At 45.1% G+C, this 20,486-nt stretch overlaps 1 protein-coding gene across 1 annotated transcript in view; it reads right to left on the bottom strand.

The window, feature by feature from the left end:
* KCNN3 (potassium calcium-activated channel subfamily N member 3) overlaps positions 1–20,486 on the bottom strand; it is a 69,574-nt gene that overhangs the window by 38,688 nt on the left and 10,400 nt on the right. Inside the window, exon 2 of the mRNA XM_029580939.1 lies at positions 5,914–6,009. Within this exon, the coding sequence (XP_029436799.1) occupies positions 5,914–6,009 (96 nt within the window). The remainder of the gene's footprint in view (positions 1–5,913; positions 6,010–20,486) is intronic.

Here is a 20,486-nt window from a genome sequence, read left to right as displayed (position 1 = left end):
ATTTCTTCACGGAGAGGACGGGGAACCCGTGAAATGGCCTCCCAGTGGAGGTGGTAGAGGTAAAAACCAGTAAAAGAATTCCAGAAAACATGGGAGAAGCAGAGAGGATCTTCAGATGTGAAGGGAAAGCCGGAGATCAACTGGGGTGTGCAGCATTAGAAAAAGAAGTCAACGGGGCAGACAGGATTGACCTTTTGGTTCTCGAGCGCCGTCGTGCGTCTCTCTGCACAGTGCTGAAGAATCGCTCTCCTTCTGGTCCGAAATGCACAGTGCTGAAGTAAACACGTTTTCCATGGCAACCAGGAGGGCTCTTCCATAGCAAGATGCAGAAAAAAAACAAAAAAACAAGAAATACAGAAAAACAAGAGAAAGGAAGACCAGAAGCACGCAGACGGAGGCAGACACCTACATGCAAAAAAAGGAGAGATGCAGAAGGAGGAACGTGATCGACACAGACAGTCACAGTGAGAGAAAAAGGTCCAATCGGTGAGAGAGCCAGAGAAACGGATGATTGAAAAAGGTACGGAGAGTGACCTAGTGAATGTGGGAGTGAGCTGCATAATATTTACATGGATACTACTATGGGGTGCTTATGATAATGCTTGGGGTGGAGAAATAGGCTTAGTAGATAGGAAAGGTAGGGGAATCTCCTGAAGTGAATGTCCCATTAAGCCTCTGAAATGGATAAACGCCATATAAGCCTCTCCGATGGACAGAATACATGGAAAAAACGGACCTTTAAAATTCAAAAGACTTGGCTGCGATATAAAGGCCTTTTCAGTTGCAGATGGACTTTCCATTGAAAACCAAACATGCCTTGCGGACTATTGCGGTTGTTAGCTGATAAGGACGTAATTGGAAATGAGCCTGTAGCTTCAGCATTGCAAAACATTGGTCAGCTGAAAACTGCAAATATCAGAGACTGCGGTCTAACAGAGAAGCAGCCGACATGGGAACCCCCAATCATTATCTACCACGTGACGTGGAGAAACCCCATCCGAGAGAAGGAAAACCCTGAGCTCCTGTACCCGAGGACAGACAAACCGCCATAATCAGATCCAGCCCATGAACCGAGGCACACGCAAGACTGCGGGCCAGGGTTCTATAAAGAGGCAGGGGTCTGAGAGCGGGATTCTGGCACAGCTAGCCCCGGCGCTGACGAGATCAGACCACGCAGAGGCGGCCCCAGTCTCGGACCACTGGCCATGGCACAGGACACTCCAGGGAGGAAATGATGGTCTGCACATCATATGGTGTGGGGGGACTAACACTGACAATACAGACGTATATAAATCAGCAATAAAGTCATTTATATATATATATATATATATATATTATTCCAGAGTCTTTGGTGTTGTGCCAGAGTGAGTGTGTTTGCATGTATTTATTTATTTATATACGGCGAATGCCTAGGCCCTAGGCGGTGAACAATAAAACCTACAGAAGCCAAAATCACAAATAAATAACACAGCTAAAAACAAAACAGAAACACTTACTGCTGCCAAGCTGAACAGAGACAAATCCTGATTTCAAAAGGAAGCTGTCCAGTGGTAGGGTCTACACTGCCTATCATCCTGTCATTCCAAGTGGACTTCACCACAGGGCACATGATTTATACATTTATCACACAACACAGAGGTGCCCAACCCTTTATACCATTAAAACTCCCCTAGCAGGCTATTCTTTATGTCATACTGCTGCCACCAATGTAAACATAGACACCCAAGACTGTCTCCAACTGTCAGCATTAGCACCTATAATAACATCCTGCTGCTAGTGTGTGACTATAGCCCAGTACCAGCACTTATGAGTATATCCCTTTGTAGGCACTGGCACCAACAACAGATGATCACAGGTACTTATGCAAACAGCAGGGTACAGTCACAGGTACTAACGCTGACTGTGGAATATGGTCAGAGGTACTAATTCTGTAATGGGATACAAACATAACAGTGGGGTACTAACGCTGACAGTGGGATAGTAACGCTGACAGTGGGATATGGTCAGAGGTACTAACGCTGACTGTGGAATATGGTCAGAGGTACTAATTCTGTAATGGGATACAAACATAACAGTGGGATATGGTCAGAGGTACTAACGCTGATGGTGGGATAGTAACGCTGACAGTGGGATATGGTCAGAGGTACTAACGCTGACGGTGGGATAGTAATGCTGACAGTGGGATATGGTCAGAGGTACTAACACTGACGGTGGGATAGTAACGCTGACAGTGGGATATGGTCAGAGGTACTAATGCTGACAGTGGGATATGGTCAGAGGTATGCTAACGGTGGGATAGTAACGCTGACAGTGGGATATGGTCAGAGGTACTAACGCTGACAGTGGGATATGGTCAGAGGTACTAATACTGACAGTGGGTAGTCAAATCTGTACATACTACATTAGTAGCGCTTGTAGTGGGGATCGGATGAGGAGCAGCAATTAAAGAATTCTCCAAAGACAGCTCAGCTTTTCCCAGATAGGAGTAGTGTGGCTGATGGGGTAATCCATTTGGAGAGGTGGAAATAAAAGTCAGCAAACAAGATGTAGGTGATACCATTTTACTGGACTAATGTAGCACATCAGAGGCTGGGTTTAAGATATGAATCAACAAACCATCAGCGGAGGCTGCTACTGTGAGCTCTGTCTCCCATGCTTATCCCAGCTAGATTTTTATTGGCTCTGATCTGTTGTAAAAAAAAAAAAAAAAGGTTCTAAAGGGGGCAAATAAAGGGGGCAAAAGAAGGCAAGCCTGTCTATGGTCCAGCTAAAATCAATGGCCTCTGAACAGGTGCCATTAGCCAGACCCACCACTTTGGGTTTCCTACACAAAGTTACCACAAAGCCCTAACTTCTCCACCATCTCAAAAGGCAAGGAGCCAGCGACCCTTTCAAAAGCCTTTTTAGCATCAAAGCTTACTTAAGCGATTTGACATTTCTCATGTCATTTCTAAGAATTTTACAAAGATTTAACTGGTGACAGACCCAACCTGCTCTTCTGCTACCCGAGTTGCAGATCAAATTTAATGTGGAAGAGTGAAAAGCGATGCACATAAGGGGGAAAAGAAAATCCTAACGTTTTGGTTGGAAAAGCATGTCATAAAGAAACAACGACTTGACTAAACATAGGTACATAATGCCGGAGTCCACATTAGGAATCACCTCTCAGAAAGAAAGATCTCGGAGTCCTCGTGGACAATACGTTGAAATCCTCAGCTCCGTGTGCGGTGGCGGTGGTCAAAAAGGCAAACAGAATGTTAGGAAGGATCCTAAAAGGAATGGAGAACAAAATGGAAAGTATTATATTGCCTCTGGATCGATCCATTGGCACGAGTGCACCTCGAATATCCTGTGCAGTTGTAGTTGCCCCAGCTCAAAAAAGATGAAGTGGAACTAGAAAAAAAGTGCAGGGGAGAGCCACAAAAACGCTAAAGGCGCTGGAATGGCCTTGCTGTGATGAGAGGCTACACAGGTTAGGGCTCTTCAGCTGGGAAATGAGACGGCTGAGAAGAGACAAGTTTATAACATCCTGAGTGGGGTGGAACAGTTAATACAATAGTAAAACAAAGGGACATTCCATAAAACTAACAACCGGCAGATTTAAAACAGATCGTAGAAAGGACTTTTTCACTCCGCGCACAATCAAGCTGTGGAATCTGTTGTCAGAGGATGTGATGAAGGCTGCTAGCTTAGGGCCGGATTTTCTAAAATACCGCGGCTTCCTGAATCCCGGCGCTAACGGGGGGTGGGGGCGAAGCGGGTGGGCGTGGCTGTGATAGCCGGCAGCGATCGCACCACCGCGGTGTTTTCCCTGCCGGCTTTCGCACCCAATAGCGCCATCGTAAAAGGTGGTGCTATTGGGCGCGCTACTGGCGGCGATAAGGGGTCTTACCTTTTCACAGCCAGCGATGTTTCTGCCGCATACGCCCCTTTGCTGCCCCGACTCCTCCTCTTCCAGTGCCGATTCCCCCCTGAATTAGCTATCGTGTGCGATCCCGGAAGAAGATGACCCCCTTAGTGAGGTTTAAGAAAGATTTGGACAAGTTCCTGCAGGAAAAGTCCATAGAACATTACTAGCCAGGTAGAATAGGGAAAGCCACCGCTATCACTGGGGAGTGAGTAACAGGAAACAGATCTACTTTTTGGGATCTGCCGGGTACTTACGATCGGAGACAGGACTCAGGTCTGACCCAGCATGGCACTTCTTATTTCAGGTTGCACTGCAACCTATAATTATATTTGGACAACATTACCTGTAGCTCATTCTGCAGTGACCTGATGAAGGCAGTAAAGCTCTCAAAAGCTAGGTAAACTGGGGTAGATTTTCAAAGGGTTAAGTGCATAATATATGCGTGTAACCCCCAAAAACCTACCCCTGTGCGCGCCAAGCCTATTTTTGCATAGGCTCAGCGGCGCGCACAAGCCCCGGGATGCGCATATGTCCCGGGGCTTTAAAAAATGGGCAGTCTGGGGGCGGGGCTGGGGGTGGGGCAGCGGTCCGGGGGCGGTCCAGGGGCGGTCCTGAGTCCTCCGGCACAGTGGCCGTGCCGGAGGTTTGCACGCCGGCAGCTGGCCGGCGTGCGTAACTCAGCAAAATAAGGTAGGGGAGATTTAGGTAGGGCTGGGGGGGGGGGGGGTGGGTTAGATAGGGGAAGGGAGGGAAAGGTGAGGGGGAGCTAAAAAAAAGTTCCCTCCAAGGCCGCTCAGATTTCGGAGCGGCCTTGGAGGGAACGGGGAAAGCCATCGGGGCTCCCCTTGGGCTCGGTGTGCACAAGTGTGCACCCCCTTTGCGCGCGCGCCGACCCTGGATTTTTTAACACGTGCACGGCAGTGCGCGCATGTTATAAAATCGGGTGTACATTTGTGCGCGCCAGGTAGCGCGCACAAATGTACCCCCGCGCGCGTAGGATTTAAAATCGGCACCACTGTGTTCAGTTAGTCCAGGAAAAAGGTTGTTGAACTTTATTGCTACATAGTCCTGATAAGAGAAAGCATCTGTGCAGAATGAGAGAAGCATTTGCCGAAGATGGCTTTCTAACTCCCATAAAACTGTCCTGTTATATCTCGGAAGTGACCATTGGGCACTCCTATTATGTAATTTGGGCTAAAGACTTCAAGACCAATATTCAGCCGTAGGACGTCTGACTGAGCTAGCGGGATATACCTATCTGGCTTAACTTATACTGGATATTCATCAGCGCGCCTGGCTAAGTCAAAGTTAACTGGATCCGTTTCTCCAGGTAATCTTAGGGCTGTTATCATGCTGAATACTGGCGTTTAACTGGTTAAGTTAACTGGATAGCTGACTCCACCCTGGAATGGCTCTTCCTCACCCCCTACTTACCCTGCTAATTTCTTACACAGATAAAAAAGTTAGCAGAAAGACATTTGAATGGCGCCATTGATCCAGCTTATCCAGACACATGGATCTGAATGTGGACCTCTTCAGATTAATTGTCCTCTCTTTTAATGCCTCTGGCTAACATCTGCATTTTTTTGTAATTCATATTTTATTACTAATATTGCTGATGTTCACAGAGGCAGGGCGTTTAATATGCATTCATCAAATATTAACAGTACTACGGTATTAAATCATGACCTGAACTTCTGAGAGTTTAATGGAGAGCTGTGAATTTGTTGGCCCTGCCGCTGCCTGTAGTACTGTGTGAACTACAGATGGGGAAGGGCTTGTGGTTCATTTTATCCATCTCACAAATGTGTGCCTGGGATGAGCTGGACTTGAGGTGAGATTAAGTGATTGAGGCCTTTGGTAAAAGGGATGATTGGGCTGTTACACTGGAGTCTGCGGAGGTTCTCGGAGGGAGCTGTTTTAAGTCCACACAGCAGTCATTGCATTGCACTGCCGCACGCTGGGGACAGGCTAGGATGCCCTGCCTCCCCTCAGGTACTTACCTGCACTTCACGAGCGTGGTATGCCACAATCAGCCCAAGCAGAATGATTGTGGATAAGCTTATAAGGCATTTAAGAGCCAGAGAAAACATTGAATCCTGCAGGAGAAAAGAAAACAGCTTTACCAAAGGCAGTTATGATAAGTAATACAATTATTGCTAAAGATAGCAAAATCATATGGAGATAATTTTCAAAAGGATTTATGTGTATAAGTGGGCTTCTGAAAATTGCAATGACATATGCTGCTTTTACACACATAAATCTTTTTGAAATTACCCCCATAAGAACATAAGATATGCCATACTGGGTCAGACCAAAGGCCCATCAAGCCCAGTATCCTGTTGCCAACAGTGACCAATCCAAGTCACAAATACCTGGCAAGTACCCAAACATTAAAAAGATCCCAAGCTACTAATGCTGGTAACAATCGTTATTGATTAATAGCGGTTTATGGACTTATCCTCCAGGAACTTATTCAAACCTTTTGTAAACCCAGCTACACTAACTGCCTTAACTACATCCTCTGGCAACAAATTCCAGAGCTTAGCTGTGCATTGAATGAAAAAGAATTTTCTCCGATTTGTTTTAAATGTGCTACTTGCTAACTTCATGGAGTGCCCCCTGATCCTTGTAGTATACATATGTGGATAAAAGACTTCATAGGCCCCTTTGTGGGTAGACTGAGAAAAACTGCATTGAGAAATAGGGACAAAATGGACATCCCTAATTATTTTAGCACTTGGGTATTATTAATGATGAAGGGAAAAAAAAGTTAGTGAAAGCCATACATATATTTGCCTGAAGAAATGTGCACAGCAAGCGGAAGCGGTAGAACCCCTTACAACTGATCAAGGATAAAGTGAGTTTAAAATCAAGGGAACCAGTTTATCCTTCAAGTTGCAAGGCTTAGATCCGTCCATCTAAAGGAGGTTCTTCCATACAAGCCATGAGGAATAACTAAGATGATATCAGTGGGGACAGAGATGCAGGGAAGACTGGAATCCCGGAGGGGCATTCAGAATGCTGAACATGGTAGTCACTTCATAAACTAGGGTGGCTTTGCTTCTGGCTGAATAGAGGGACCTTTTTATTTTTGCTGTCTCTACAGTGAAATTAATTTTGCAGAAGTTTGGCAGACGCTGCAGAAAGATTTTTGGACCAGATAGGAGTTGTGGTCTCCATTATATGACTCCCACTCCCCCCCCCCCTCGACTTCTGCCACGGGTTGGGAAGTTGAAAGGGGTTCTTTCAGTTTCCCTGCTGCGCATCGGGCATCTGTACACTTCTGGCTGAGAAAGGAGGAAATGCCCTCACCAGCTGCACACCCCCCCCCCCCCCCATGACAGTTACCTATCCAGCTCCCAGTCTGTCACATTCCTTCCTCCCCGACCTTTCATCACCTCATTTTAGTCTCTCTAGTTCCTATGAGGCCCATATTCCAAAAAAAACCCAAAACTGAGTGTCTCAGAGCTAGGTCCCAAATAGTAGCTGAAAATTCATCTAAATTTAGGCACTAGAATGTCCAATCCACTAAAGAGATTTGCTTTTTATGCATTATTTATATCTTTCATATCCCCGTGTATATTTAGACTTCAGGATCTAAATGATGGCTCATAGGGTGCCTAATGTCCAAATGTTTCACTTTAATGCATCAGGGCCGTATGGAATGCAATGAAATGATGAACAGGAATGAGCAGGGATTCTGCCAGGCCAACCTTACAAACAAGCAGGCCGTTGCAATACAGCGCGCTCAGCCTAGCGCACAGCTTGACGCGCGGTTGGACACGTGTTTTTGGATGCGCTAGAATAACTCCCGATGCAATAATGGGATGAGTGCGCTCAGCCTAGCGCATAGTTTCACACACAGTTGGACACACGTTTTTGGATGCGCTAGAATAACTCCCGATGCAATAATGGGATTAGTGCGCTCAGCCTAGCGCATAGTTTCACACACAGTTGGACACGCGTTTTTGGATGCGCTAGAATAACTCCCGATGCAATAATGGGATTAGTGCGCTCAGCCTAGCGCATAGTTTCACACACAGTTGGTCACGCGTTTTTGGATGCGCTAGAATAACTCCCGATGCAATAATGGGATTAGTGCGCTCAGCCTAGCGCATAGTTTCACACACAGTTGGACACGCGTTTTTGGATGTGCTAGAATAACTCCCGATGCAATAATGGGATTAGTGCGCTCAGCCTAGCACATAGTTTCACACACAGTTGGACACGCGTTTTGGATGCGCTAGAATAACTCCCGATGCAATAATGGGATTAGTGCGCTCAGCCTAGCGCATAGTTTCACACACAGTTGGACACGCGTTTTTGGATGCGCTAGAATAACTCCCGATGCAATAATGGGATTAGTGCGCTCAGCCTAGCGCACAGCTTGACGCACGGTTGGACACGCGTTTTTGGATGTGCTAGAATAACTCCCGATGCAATAATGGGATTAGTGCGCTCAGCCTCACACACAGTTGGACACGCGTTTTTGGATGCGCTAGAATAACTCCCGATGCAATAATGGGATTAGTGCGCTCAGCCTAGCGCATAGCTTGACGCGTGGTTGGACACACGTTTTGGATGCGCTAGAATAACTCCCGATGCAATAATGGGATTAGTGCGCTCAGCCTAGCGCACAGCTTGATGCGCGGTTGGACACGCGTTTTTGGATGCGCTAGAATAACTCCCGATGCAATAATGGGATTAGTGCGCTCAGCCTAGCGCACAGCTTGATGCGCGGTTGGACACGCGTTTTTGGATGCGCTAGAATAACTCCCGATGCAATAATGGGATTAGTCCGTCCAAGCCAGCATGTAACTAATAGCGCTCATCCCATGTAAATGCCGTTTAGGTGAGGCTATTAGCTTTTACCACTGATGCAAAAAATCGTCGTGTGCCCGACGCGTATGTTTTAACACGCAAAAGTTAAGGTCAGCCCCTGAGGTGGCATTAAGTCTCGACGCGTCCCAAGCCTCAACAAAAAAAGCAAAAAACATTGCTTTTCTGTGATTCCTCCAACTTAATATCGTCGTGACGGCGCTCAGGTTAGGGAAACGGATGCCCATTAATCGAGCGTCTGTTTCCCTAAGCTGCACACGCAGCCACGTCTCCTGGGCAACTGGTGCCACGGACGCACTAGGGCCGCACAATTTATCCCTAGCGTGTCCCTTTTAACGCGGCGGCTCATTAAAATATGCCATCGCGGTCCCTTGATGTGGAAAACGATGCTGTTATCAGCTCTCTGGATTTTGCTAATGCTTTTAATTACCACATTAAAGGATGATTTTAAATTAATCAGGCTGGGATTTGGAAAGGTAAAAAAACTAACTGAGCTCTTGGGGAGGTGCCTGTCGCAGGGGCTTATTTCATGTGGCTTTTGGATCCTTTTTGAAGAATTAGTAGAAAACAATGTTGCCATTCTGGTGTGAAAAGTTTACATAATGTGCAATCTATTTTCTAAGCTAAGAGCACAATTTAAACAATAAATATTGCTATTAATCTGATACAAACCAAATTCAAATGAAACTAACAGGTTACCATGCGGGAATTTTTTTTCCCCCTTCAAAACAGGTTTCCAATTTAGAGGAGAGAAGCACTCTGCCGAACTCTCCCCTGGATCCGTACAGATCCAGTACATAAAGGGAGTACGTTCCAAAGCTATGCAGTTAGATGCAAAGTCTGCCAGTACTTCAGCCCTCGCACATATGTACTTTGCATCCCAAAGCGGACCAGAGAGAGCGCACCGCAGGGAGACGTCACCTGCTTTTTCTCAGATCGTTTGTCCCTTCGAGCTCACGCCATCTCTGAGCCCAGCAACTTTATCCATGAGTAAGCGTGTGCATGACTGAGCCTTGCCAGGGCCCTTTTTTTCCATAGGAAAATAGGTGCTGATACTCCAATGCAGAGCCATCCTTGGATCGGAGAGAAAGCTCTCAGCCCTGCTCCCTGCAACCGGCCACAGAAACTTAGGAAAAGGCAGTAATGCGAATATCCCACTGCTCCCTGGAGCAGCAAAACACCTGCCGCGGGAAAATGCAAGGAAGCGAATCCCTCCGTCACACCCCCTCACCAAATGCAGAAAGAGAAAGCCCAAGAAGCCAGGCTTTGTATACAGTGCAACACTGGAGAAACAGAAACAGAGCTGCACGCATATTCCAGTCGCTAAACTGCAAATAAAATGCTTTGCTTCTGCCTCTGTTTTCTGGACATAAGGCTGCCCTCCCACAAGGACAAAACGGTAAAACCTCCCCCAAACACACAAACAAAAAGAACAAGGATGGGAGTTCGGCAGTTCCCAAACCCGCCTCTCCCCACCACTTTCTGGCTTGCCACCGGGTTGCCCTAATCCCATCTTCTGTCGGAAGGCTGCGCCAGTTACAGGGGGGAACTGGAGAGGGTCCAGGAGGAGGTAGGGAACGGCAAGTCTACTACTTATACGCAACGAGCGGGTGCACCCAGGCTCCACGACTGGATTGCCATTTCTTTTATCAAGAACGGAAGGATGGAGGGCTGGGGAGGGGGCTTGACCCACGAACCTTGAAAGGATTTGTTTCAGTCGGTGGTGATGTGGGGGTGGGAGGCGGATGCCGTTTCATGGAGTAGGGAGGGAGGAAAGCCGGCCACAGGCCCCTTCATGTCAATTCTTTTTTTTTATTTCAAAGCGCTGCGCTGCTTGCCCAGCTAACTTTTGACAATATCTGGATAAGTGGCAAGTTATCTGGCCACAAAAGGCTGGGTAACTTAGAACCTAACCAGCTATATTCAAACAGAGCCAGTTAGGTTCTAAAGTGTCCGGCTACATGCAGCCGGATAACGTTATGCTAGCATATTCAGCGAGACGTTTATCTCATTAAATATATGATACAAGTTATCCGGCTGACATCTCAACTAAAAGGCCTACTGAATAGTGGCCTCAATATTGCTTGTCGTCGGCGATCAACATCCACGCCTTCTGTGGAGGAATGGCTTGCATCTGCTTTTGCGGGTCTGTACAATGGAAGTTATTAGTTTGGTCAGCTTTGGAATTTTGATTAAAACGTTCCAAAAATTAAGGAGCCCTTTCTACAGAAAGTAGGCTCATTTTTTTCAAAGACTGAGATGACCTGACTGAACATTGTTCGGAGATTCTATAGTGTGTTATGTTACGTTGGTATTCAGCATGCTTCAGATGCTGTTGGTACATATTTGGTTAACTATCTGACTAAAATATACTTGTAATTGCATTCATCTACTCCTCTGACATTTGATATGTGTCTTATATGTTTATGTTCCTGTAAATTTAGGTACATCTGGAAGAGATTGTTTTTTCTTCAGTGTTTATTATAATGACATGTATATGTTATTTGACTATCTTGAGCAATCTTGAATTGTTATCTTGGTGAATTTCAAACTTTGTTATTGACTTAGTTCAATAACATATTACTACCCCCCCCCAAAAAAAAATTGACATACAGTAATCTGAAACATAAAACAATATTAAAAGCTACAAACCCTAAGCACACAATAACACTAAGCGACTTTATAAAGAAAAGAACGTAGCCACTAGATCAAAGCCTTTGAAAAATGTTAAGGGCTGAGCCCCTAAATAGGCAGCTAACTTGAGCCTACTGGTCACATTCTGGACCAGCCCGTGGGCAGGATTAGGTGGGGGTAAAATCTAAGCGACTTTCACAAATTTGTAGTACTAGCCACCTAAGCTTGATCAGCCAAATCTAGGAAGAAGTGGTTTGGCTGCTGTGTTAGTCTATTTGAATGAACAGAAATGAAAGGTTAACAAATATTTATTACCCTGTTATTTCTGTGCAGCTGAATCTAGGCACTGTAGTAAAGGCCTAAATCTGTCCAGCCAACATACCAGTCTCTCCCTGCCTCTGCTCTCCCCCCCCCCTCCCATCCAATCAGATTAAAAACAGAGCAGGCCGACAGCTCCTGCAAGCCCCCCAAACTACCAGAATGAAAAAAACCTCCCCCCCCCCCCCGATTCTGTGAAAAAAAAATCAAAAACCCAAAAACAGCCCTCAAGCAACTTTGCTTCTTGCCTCTGGAAAAGTTAGTTGCCGAGATTTGTGCTTCTTTACTCTGCAGTTAATTTTTCCATGGAAGGCAATGAGCGAATTTTGGATTACACGAAACTACCCACGCTGCACAGCTCTCCCGCTCCCTGCCTCCGGAAATGCCTCGGAATCTGTAACCTTGCCTGTACGGAGGGTGGGCAATTACGGTGGGTTTTTTTTTTTCTCCAGCTCTGAAATGGCTTTATGTGTTGGTTGAAGGAAAAAAAAAAAAAAGACTCTGCATTTGAAATGAAGTTGTGAGATGAGGTGTGTTTTTCACACATCTAAAGCATAAAAAACAAGGCACCTGTGGAAAAACATGTAGCGCGTTTAATCTAAAGGGTTTGGAAGGACCTGGAGGAGGATTTCAAGGGAGCACAGGCAAAACAAACAAGAGAAATAAAAGCTTCAGGGCTAGTGATTCTCCTCACAGGGATCCTGTACCACAATGGATAAGGAAGATTACCTAAGGGTTCAGAAGAGGAGATTAGCGGCAGTTTGCTGGGTCATTAATTTCAGATACCTGACATAAAGGCTGTGATGGTTTCATGATGAGATCAGACATTACTTCCGTGGATCCCCCTCCCAGATCTCCTAAGTATTAACGCCGCTATCCAACTCCCTAGTTATTGCCTTAATGGAAACAGAGAAAGATGGCAGCAGAAAAACCATATGTCCTATCTAATCTGCCCATTCACACCATCTGCTCAGCTCCCTCAGAGATCCCCTCTGCTTCTGCCAGGCTTTCCTGAATTCAGATACTGTCTTTGTCTCCACCTACTCCACCAGGAGGCTATTTCATGCATCCACCAGCCTTTTTGTAAAGCAATATTTACTTAGATTACTCCCGAGTCTGCCCCTCTTTCATCCTCATCCCAAACCCAGTTTTCCATAGCCTCCAGTGCATTCATACCGTAGAGGTCTCTATTATATATCCCCTATTCTGCCTTTCTTCTGTATGTTTAGATCTTTAAGTCTCTCCCCATATGCTTTAGAACGAAGACCACTGCCCATTTTAGTAGACGCCCTCTGGCCCGACTCCATCCTGTTTATATCCTTATGAAGGTGGGGTCTCCAGAATTATACAAAGTATTCCACGTGAGGTCTCACCAGGGTCCTATACAGGGGCAACATCACCTCCCTTTTCCTGCTGACCAGTCCTCTCCCTATGCAGCCAAGCATCTTTCTGGCTTTTGCCATTGTCTTATCCACTTGTTTGGCCACCTTCAGATCATCAAATGTGATCAGTTCCAGATTCTGCTCTTCTTTCGTGCATAGAAAAATTTCAACCCCTGTCCCAGGGCTTCCCAAACCTTTAGCCCGTGTGACTCCATTTTAGCACTTGCAAATTCACATGGCTCCAGAGGACGACCAAACCAAATTAGCAGGGGTGCAGTTACCCTCCAGTAATCTCCCTGCCCTCCAACTAATCCTCTCTCAACCCCACCCCTCTTACATCTCCCAGCTCCTCTTTCCTTTCCTGCCCAACTTCGGCTTCCCACCCCTAGCAGATCTTCTTACTCCCAAGCCCTTCTTTATGTTTCCGTTTCTTCATTAAACAATAATAAGCTTACGAAACCATTTCAACATTGCCTAAACACAGGCAATAGCATGTGGCCAACCCCTCGGTTTGCCCCTAGATGGCCCTAGGTCCCTTATCATCACAAGCAGTAACATCATAGTGGGATTTTCCATTCCCTTTTCACTCTCTCCAAAGAGCTGACTGTGATTGACTATCCCGAAGGCATAAGGTGGAGTTAAAGGTAGAGAGAGTGTGGGCATTTGGCTCTTGAAGAGTAAGGAGCTGTTTTTCCTTTCAGCCTGCGGAGTTGGGTCCACTAACCCAACTTGGTATTTTTCCTGTGTTCAGAGGAGATTCCTCATCAGTACAGTCCCTGTCTGGTAGGGTCTGCCTCCTTTTTAAAGAGAGAGAGATTTTTGTAGATTTTGGCCAGCTTTTGCATAACTTTTGCTTGTTCCGGGGAATACCCTGTACCCCGTGGAGAGGAGCAACCCTCCCCAATCCAGAGAGCAGGGTCTGGGGATCTGTGAGCTACCCCTCTACTCCCTAGAGGAAGCGAGACCAGTGACAGCACTACCCAGCGGGAGATATTTTTGGACAGAGACATTTGGATTGGTTCCCTTTTTGTTTGTGTGGAGGTTTTTCCCACCCCTCTTCACAACTTGAGGAAGGAGATAGAGAGCTTCTGTCAAGACTGGAACATCAGAATCCTCTCCCAGAGAAGTCACACAGAGAGGAAGGCGAGAACAGGACTGAAACATCAAGATTTGGAGACTCCCAACAGGATCTCCACCCCAAAGGGATCAGGACTCAGGCTGTGGGCAAAAGACAGAACTAGGGACTCCGGTAGGATCTTTCTGTGGCGTGGGGCTCCCCCCTCAGATTCCCCAATTTACTGGACTGTTTTGTGTTCAGATGAGGAGACAGTGGCAGACTCCCTCCCAGCAGATAGAGAGATGGACACAAGCGCCCCAGCAGAGAGATAATGTAAATAGCTCAGATGCGCAGTTTCATTTGTGAAAAGTTTGTGGGACAGTGATTGACGTTTTGGAAATAATCAGTAAACTTTATTTGAACACCCAGCCTGAGTGCAGCCTGTCTGTGTATCACCAGAGAGATACACACACACACACACACACACACACACACACACACACATCAGGAGAAGCACTCCATCACCTGGGCCACAAAGAGTTTCCTTTCCCCCACAGAAGGAGCTGACTCCCCGGGAGCTAGAGAGAGAAAGGGAAGGATGGAGAGAATAGCCCCAGCCAACAAATCCTTTTATAGCCCTAGGGGAAACAGCAACCTCCCCCCACCCCCCAACAAAGAGGTACAAACACTAGCATGAAATGTCTTCCTTTCCTTTCCTTCCATCCCTTCTCCCATTGCCTCCCACCTCCTCTCAATAATATCCAGAATCCTACCTCATTCAAGATAGACAAATCCATAATCACTTAGTCACAGGTGGCATTTGTTCCTTATGCCTCTATGACTAAAATGTCATTATTCCATCCCCTCCCTACATCCCATCCCATCCCCATTCATGAACTAACGGGTACATCAACCTCTAGTATCCCAACTCTTGGCAGACTACAGGAGTTCAAACATTTAATACCCATCTTCTAGCACGGTGTGATAAACCCTGAATATATTTTTGCCAGATATACAGACATAATCTCCGCCGCACAAATTTAATATGACTAGCCAAATTTTCCATCTGTATCAAAAGATGAAGCTGATTATTCTAGTGCCAGAAGGAAGGTCTATCCTAGCCCTTCCAAACAGAATTGACATCTTGCCTAATAAAAGGGTTTTCCTCACAAATGGTTTATCTCCTTTATCACAAGACTAACTGTGTGGAAGCGTAATTTCAGGTACATTCGAGGTAAAAAGCCTGTGAGGGAGCCAGTTGGACCATTAGATGATCAAGGGGTAAAAGGAGCACGTAGGGATGACAAAGCCATTGCACAGAGACTAAATGAATTATTTGCTTCGGTATTCATGCAGGAAGATGTACGAGAGATACCCATGCCAGAAATGATATTCAAAGCTGATGATTCAGAGGAACTGAAACAAATCTCAGTGAACCTGGAAGATGTACTAGGGCAAACTGACAAATTAAAGAGTAGCAAATCACCCAGAGTACTGAAAGAATTGAAAAATGAAATTGCGGACCTGCTATTGGGAATCTATACACTATCAATAACATCATCTATGGTACCTGAAGACTGGAGGGTTGCCAGTGTAATGCCAGTTTTTAAAAAGGGATCAAGGGGTGATCCAGGAAACTACAGACCAGTGAGTCTGACATCTGTGCCAGGCAAAATGGTAGAAACTATCATAAAGATCAAAATTGCTGAACATATAGATAATCATAGTTTAATGGGACAAAGCTAACACGGATTTAACCAAGGGAAGTCTTGCCTCATAAATTTGATACATTTTTTGAGGGTGTAAATAAACATGTGGATAAATGTGTCAGTTGATACAGTATACATGGATTTCTAGAAAGCATTAGACAAAGACCCTCATGAGAGACTTCTTAGGAAATTAAAAAGTCATGTGGGATAGGTGGCAGTGTCCTATTGTGGATTTGGAACTGGTTAAAAGATAGAAATCAGAGAGTAGGGTTAAATGGTCAATTTTCACAAGGGAAAAAAGTGAATAGTGGTGTGCCCCAGGTATCTGTTCTGGGACCACTGCTTTTTAACATATTTATAAATGACTTGGAAATGGGAACAAGGGAGGTGATCAAATTTGCCGATAACACAAAATTATTCAAAGTTGTCAAATCACAAGAGGATTGTGAGAAATTGCAAGAGGGCATTGCAAAACTGGGAGACTGGGCATGCAAATGTCAAATTAAATTTAATGTAAACAAGTCTAAAGTGATGCATCTGGGGAATAGTAACCCAAATTATAATTACACAATACAAGGTTCAACATTAGGAGTCATCACTCAGGAAAAGGATCTAGGCATCATCATTGATAATACATTAAAATCTTCTGCTAGTGTGCAGCAGCAGCCAAGAAAGCAAATAGAAAGCTAGGGATTATTAGGATAAGAATGGAGAATAAAACATAGAATATCATAATGCCTCTCTATCACTCCATGGTGCGACCTCATCTTGAGATTTGTGTTTAGTTCTCAAGAAAGATATAGCAGAATTGGAAAAGGTACAGAGAAGGGCGACCAAAATGATAAAGGGGATGGAAGAATTCCGCTATGAAGAAAGGCTAAAGAGGTTAGGACTCTTCAGCTTGGAGAAGAGACGGCTGGGAGAAGATATGATAGAGGTCTATAAAATAATGAGTGGAATGGAACAAGTAAACGTTAATCAGTTGTTTACTCTTTTGGAAAGTACAAAGACCAGGGGACACCCAATGAAGTTACTGGGTCTACTTATAAAGGGGTGGATTTTCAGAGCCCTGCTCGCCTAAATCCGCCGAAAACCGGGCGGATTTAGGCGAGCAGGGCCCTGCGCGCCGGTGAGCCTATTTTACATAGGCTCACCGGCGCGTGCAGAGCCCCGGGACTCGCGTAAGTCCCGGGGTTCTCCGAGGGGGGCGTGTCGGGGGCGTGTCGGCAGCGTTTTGGGGGCGGGTACGGGGGCATGGCTACGGCCCAGGGCGGTCCGGGGGCGTGGCCGCGCCCTCCGTACCCGCCCCCAGGTCGCGGCCCGGCGCGCAGGAGGCCCGCTGGCGCGCGGGGATTTACTTCTCCCTCTGGGAGGCGTAAATCCCCGGAAAAAGGTAAGGGGGGGGGTGTAGACAGGGCCGGGCGGGTGGGTTAGATAGAGGAAGGGAGGGGAAGACGAGGGGAGGGCATTAGAGGATTCCCTCCAAGGCCGCTCCGATTTCGGAGCGGCCTTGGAGGGAATGGGGGTAGGCAGCGCGGCTCGGCGCGCGCCGGCTATACAGAATTCATAGCCTTGCGCGCGCCGATCCAGGATTTTAGTGGATACGCGCGGCTCCACGCATATCTACTAAAATCCCGCGTACTTTTGTTGGCGCCTGGAGCGCCAACAAAAGTACGCCAACGCGCCTTGTTTGAAAATCTACCCCAAAATTAATAAGAGAAAATATTTTTTTACTCAATGCATAATTAAGCTCTGGAATTTGTTGCCAGATGATATGGTGATAGCTATTAGTATAGCTGCATTTAAAAAAGATTTGGAGAAGTTTCTGGAGGAAAAGTCCATTAACCATTATATAGGTAGAGTTGTAGAAATTGACTGCTTATTCTTGGGAAAAGCAGCTTGGAATCTACCTAACCCCTTGGGATCCTGCCAGGTACTTGTGTGGAAACAGGATACTGAGTTTGATGAACCCATGGTCTGACCCAGTATGGCAAGTCTTATATTCTTATGCTCATCATCGAAAAGGACAAGATTAATATTACAAGGCACATTTTGGCCAACAGTTTGGCTCAAAAAAACAATCACTCAGTTCCAAAACGTTTTTTTCTGGGGACAATCCCAAAATACATGTAGAAAAGATCCCAGGGCCATCTTACATTTTTGACAACGATCCATGTCTATCAAGTGGGCCTGATGCATCCTAACAGGAGTGATGTAAGCCCTACACAAAATTTAAAAAAACATCTCCATCAGAGACTTATCTTTTTAAAACAACCCAATAATGTGTTCATCGACATTATAAATAGTAATTCCCAGTTCCATGATAACGCCAGAGCATTACAGGAATTAAACAATTCTGCTTTTTGAAAAACCTTTCGAAGTTTTGCAATGGAAACTGTTTCCATTTCTTCTACCAACAAGAACTGTTCAGTCTTACAGAATAGATTAGAATCAAGTTGAGTATGCTTTACAACACCTATATGTCTCATTTGTAGATACACAAAGTAGTCAACATGGCTGACAGCATAACGTTCCTTCATTTGTTGAAAAGTCAACATCCTGCTATCTGTTCCTAACAGATGTTGTATTTGTGTAATCTCCAATTTGGCTCAGCTAAAGAAACTTTTCACCTGCTCTCCTGCCAGAAAATCCTTATTGCCCTAAATGGACAAGAAAGAAGAGACCTCTGAATTTCCTCTAAAATTCTTAACCACTTTTTTCCACAACTTTCACACTGGAATTATTAGAATACTTGTTCTGATGTCTGTAGTCATTGTTGAAACCATCAAGCATGTAACACATAACATAAAAAAGAGGATATGTTGAGGCTTACTACATACTAATATTGACATAACAAAAGGTAGAAAACAGCCAGTTCCTCAAGATCCTGGCCAAACATGCGTCATTATATCATTTCAGGTTTGTTAGAGCAAGTCCCCTCCTACCCCACTCTTGCTTCAACCATTTCAATGGAATTCTGGGCTTATTTGCTTTCCATAAAAATTCTAATAGTAATGTGTCCAATTTCCTATTATCGTTTTGCAATAATTGAATTGGGAGGATGTGAAGAACATGCAGCCATCGAGGAAAAACTACCATCTAGTATAGATTTATATGTCCAACCAAATAAAGAGGTAAGTTCTGCCGTTATTGAAATTTAAGCTTCAAATACTCCAACAGAGGAGGGGGGATAGTTATTTATCAAATTTGTCCTAAGGACTATGAAATAGTGTTTAATAATACAGTGAGTAAACGAGTGGGAGATGTGGCAGTTATTTATAGAAATTACCATTGAAGCAGATTGTGATGGAGCCAGTTTGTTACTGAATTTGAATTATCCAGCTCCCTATTGCCTTATCATGATGGTATTGCCTGCTAGATTTAGCAGTGGATAGGGTGGAGGATGGAATAGAAGTTCCGCTGGCACAGGCCATCAAATTTCCTTTTCTTTTAATATTGGGCAATTTTAATTCACACATTTATTTTATTTATCTATTTTCCGTAACTTCTATTCCGCTTGTTCCGGAACATCACGGCGGATCACAAAGTTACAGACGCAGTCGTGATAAAAACCACTAAACAGAAAATCACACATATTAAAAACCTGTCTAAATAAAGCCATACGTAATGAAACAATGCAAACTCATAAAACAATCGGACATAAATGCAAAAGACTGACAGCGATAGACACACATAAAAATCATGGTTTGCACTAAGGCCATGCAGCGTTACAGGTCTCTTAAAAGACCAGTCGTAAATGCTTAGACCTCAGTTTCTGCTGAATGCAATCTTAAATAAATGAGCCTTTTTTCAATATTGCTGAATCAGACTATGTATGCAATTGTTCAGGCAAAGTGTGTTCCAATAGGCTGGGCCAGTGACAGAAAGGGCTGGCTCATGAGAAGCCATGAGATGTGCAGCTCTACAAAATGGAACTTCAAGGAGGTTTTTCTCAGCAGAGTGCAGGGGAAGGCCAGCAACATAAGTTCATAGAATGGTACCAGTCCAGGGGGCAATTTCATGATTTTTTTTATCAATAGCAATTCTGTATTTTATCTGCCATTTGACAGTCAAGAGCTCGGTTTTAGATATCTTAAGTTCATGGCCATGTTTTATTGTGGGACCCACCCATGAAGAAAAGCCTGTCTTTCCCTTCTTACCCATGGTTGGGACAGAACTGTTACAGGATGTACCTTCTCCTGCACCCAGAATGCCTTGCCTTAGGGGGGACCAGCTGGATAGGACCAGTCCTTTACACTGTTCTGGGGGCTTCTCAGACATGCTCCTTCACACCTTCCTTGTCACATTGCGTCGCTGCCTTCAGATCAGATACTATCCGTCCACATCGGTCTTTCACCTCCTACCATATCCTTTGGATTTCTGCACCCCAGATGCCAGACACTGCACTTCCTGGTATCGAATCCCAGCTGCCAAACATTTGACAACTCCTCAAGCCTTCTTAGATTACTTTTCATTCTCTCTACTCCTTCAGGTGTTTCCATTCTGTTGCAGGTCTTAGGGCTGCCCAGAAAAAAGACAGATTTTTCCTTCTAACCCTTCTGCTATGCCACGCCAAACTTTTTTGGAAGGGCAGATAACAAAAATCTTTTAAATAAATACTGCCATTCATGGTA

This window comes from Rhinatrema bivittatum, chromosome 16 (genome assembly GCF_901001135.1).
Source record: "Rhinatrema bivittatum chromosome 16, aRhiBiv1.1, whole genome shotgun sequence".
Lineage (NCBI taxonomy): Eukaryota > Metazoa > Chordata > Amphibia > Gymnophiona > Rhinatrematidae > Rhinatrema > Rhinatrema bivittatum.
Note: the sequence above shows the minus strand (reverse complement) of the source record. Positions and strands in the feature narration are given on the sequence as shown.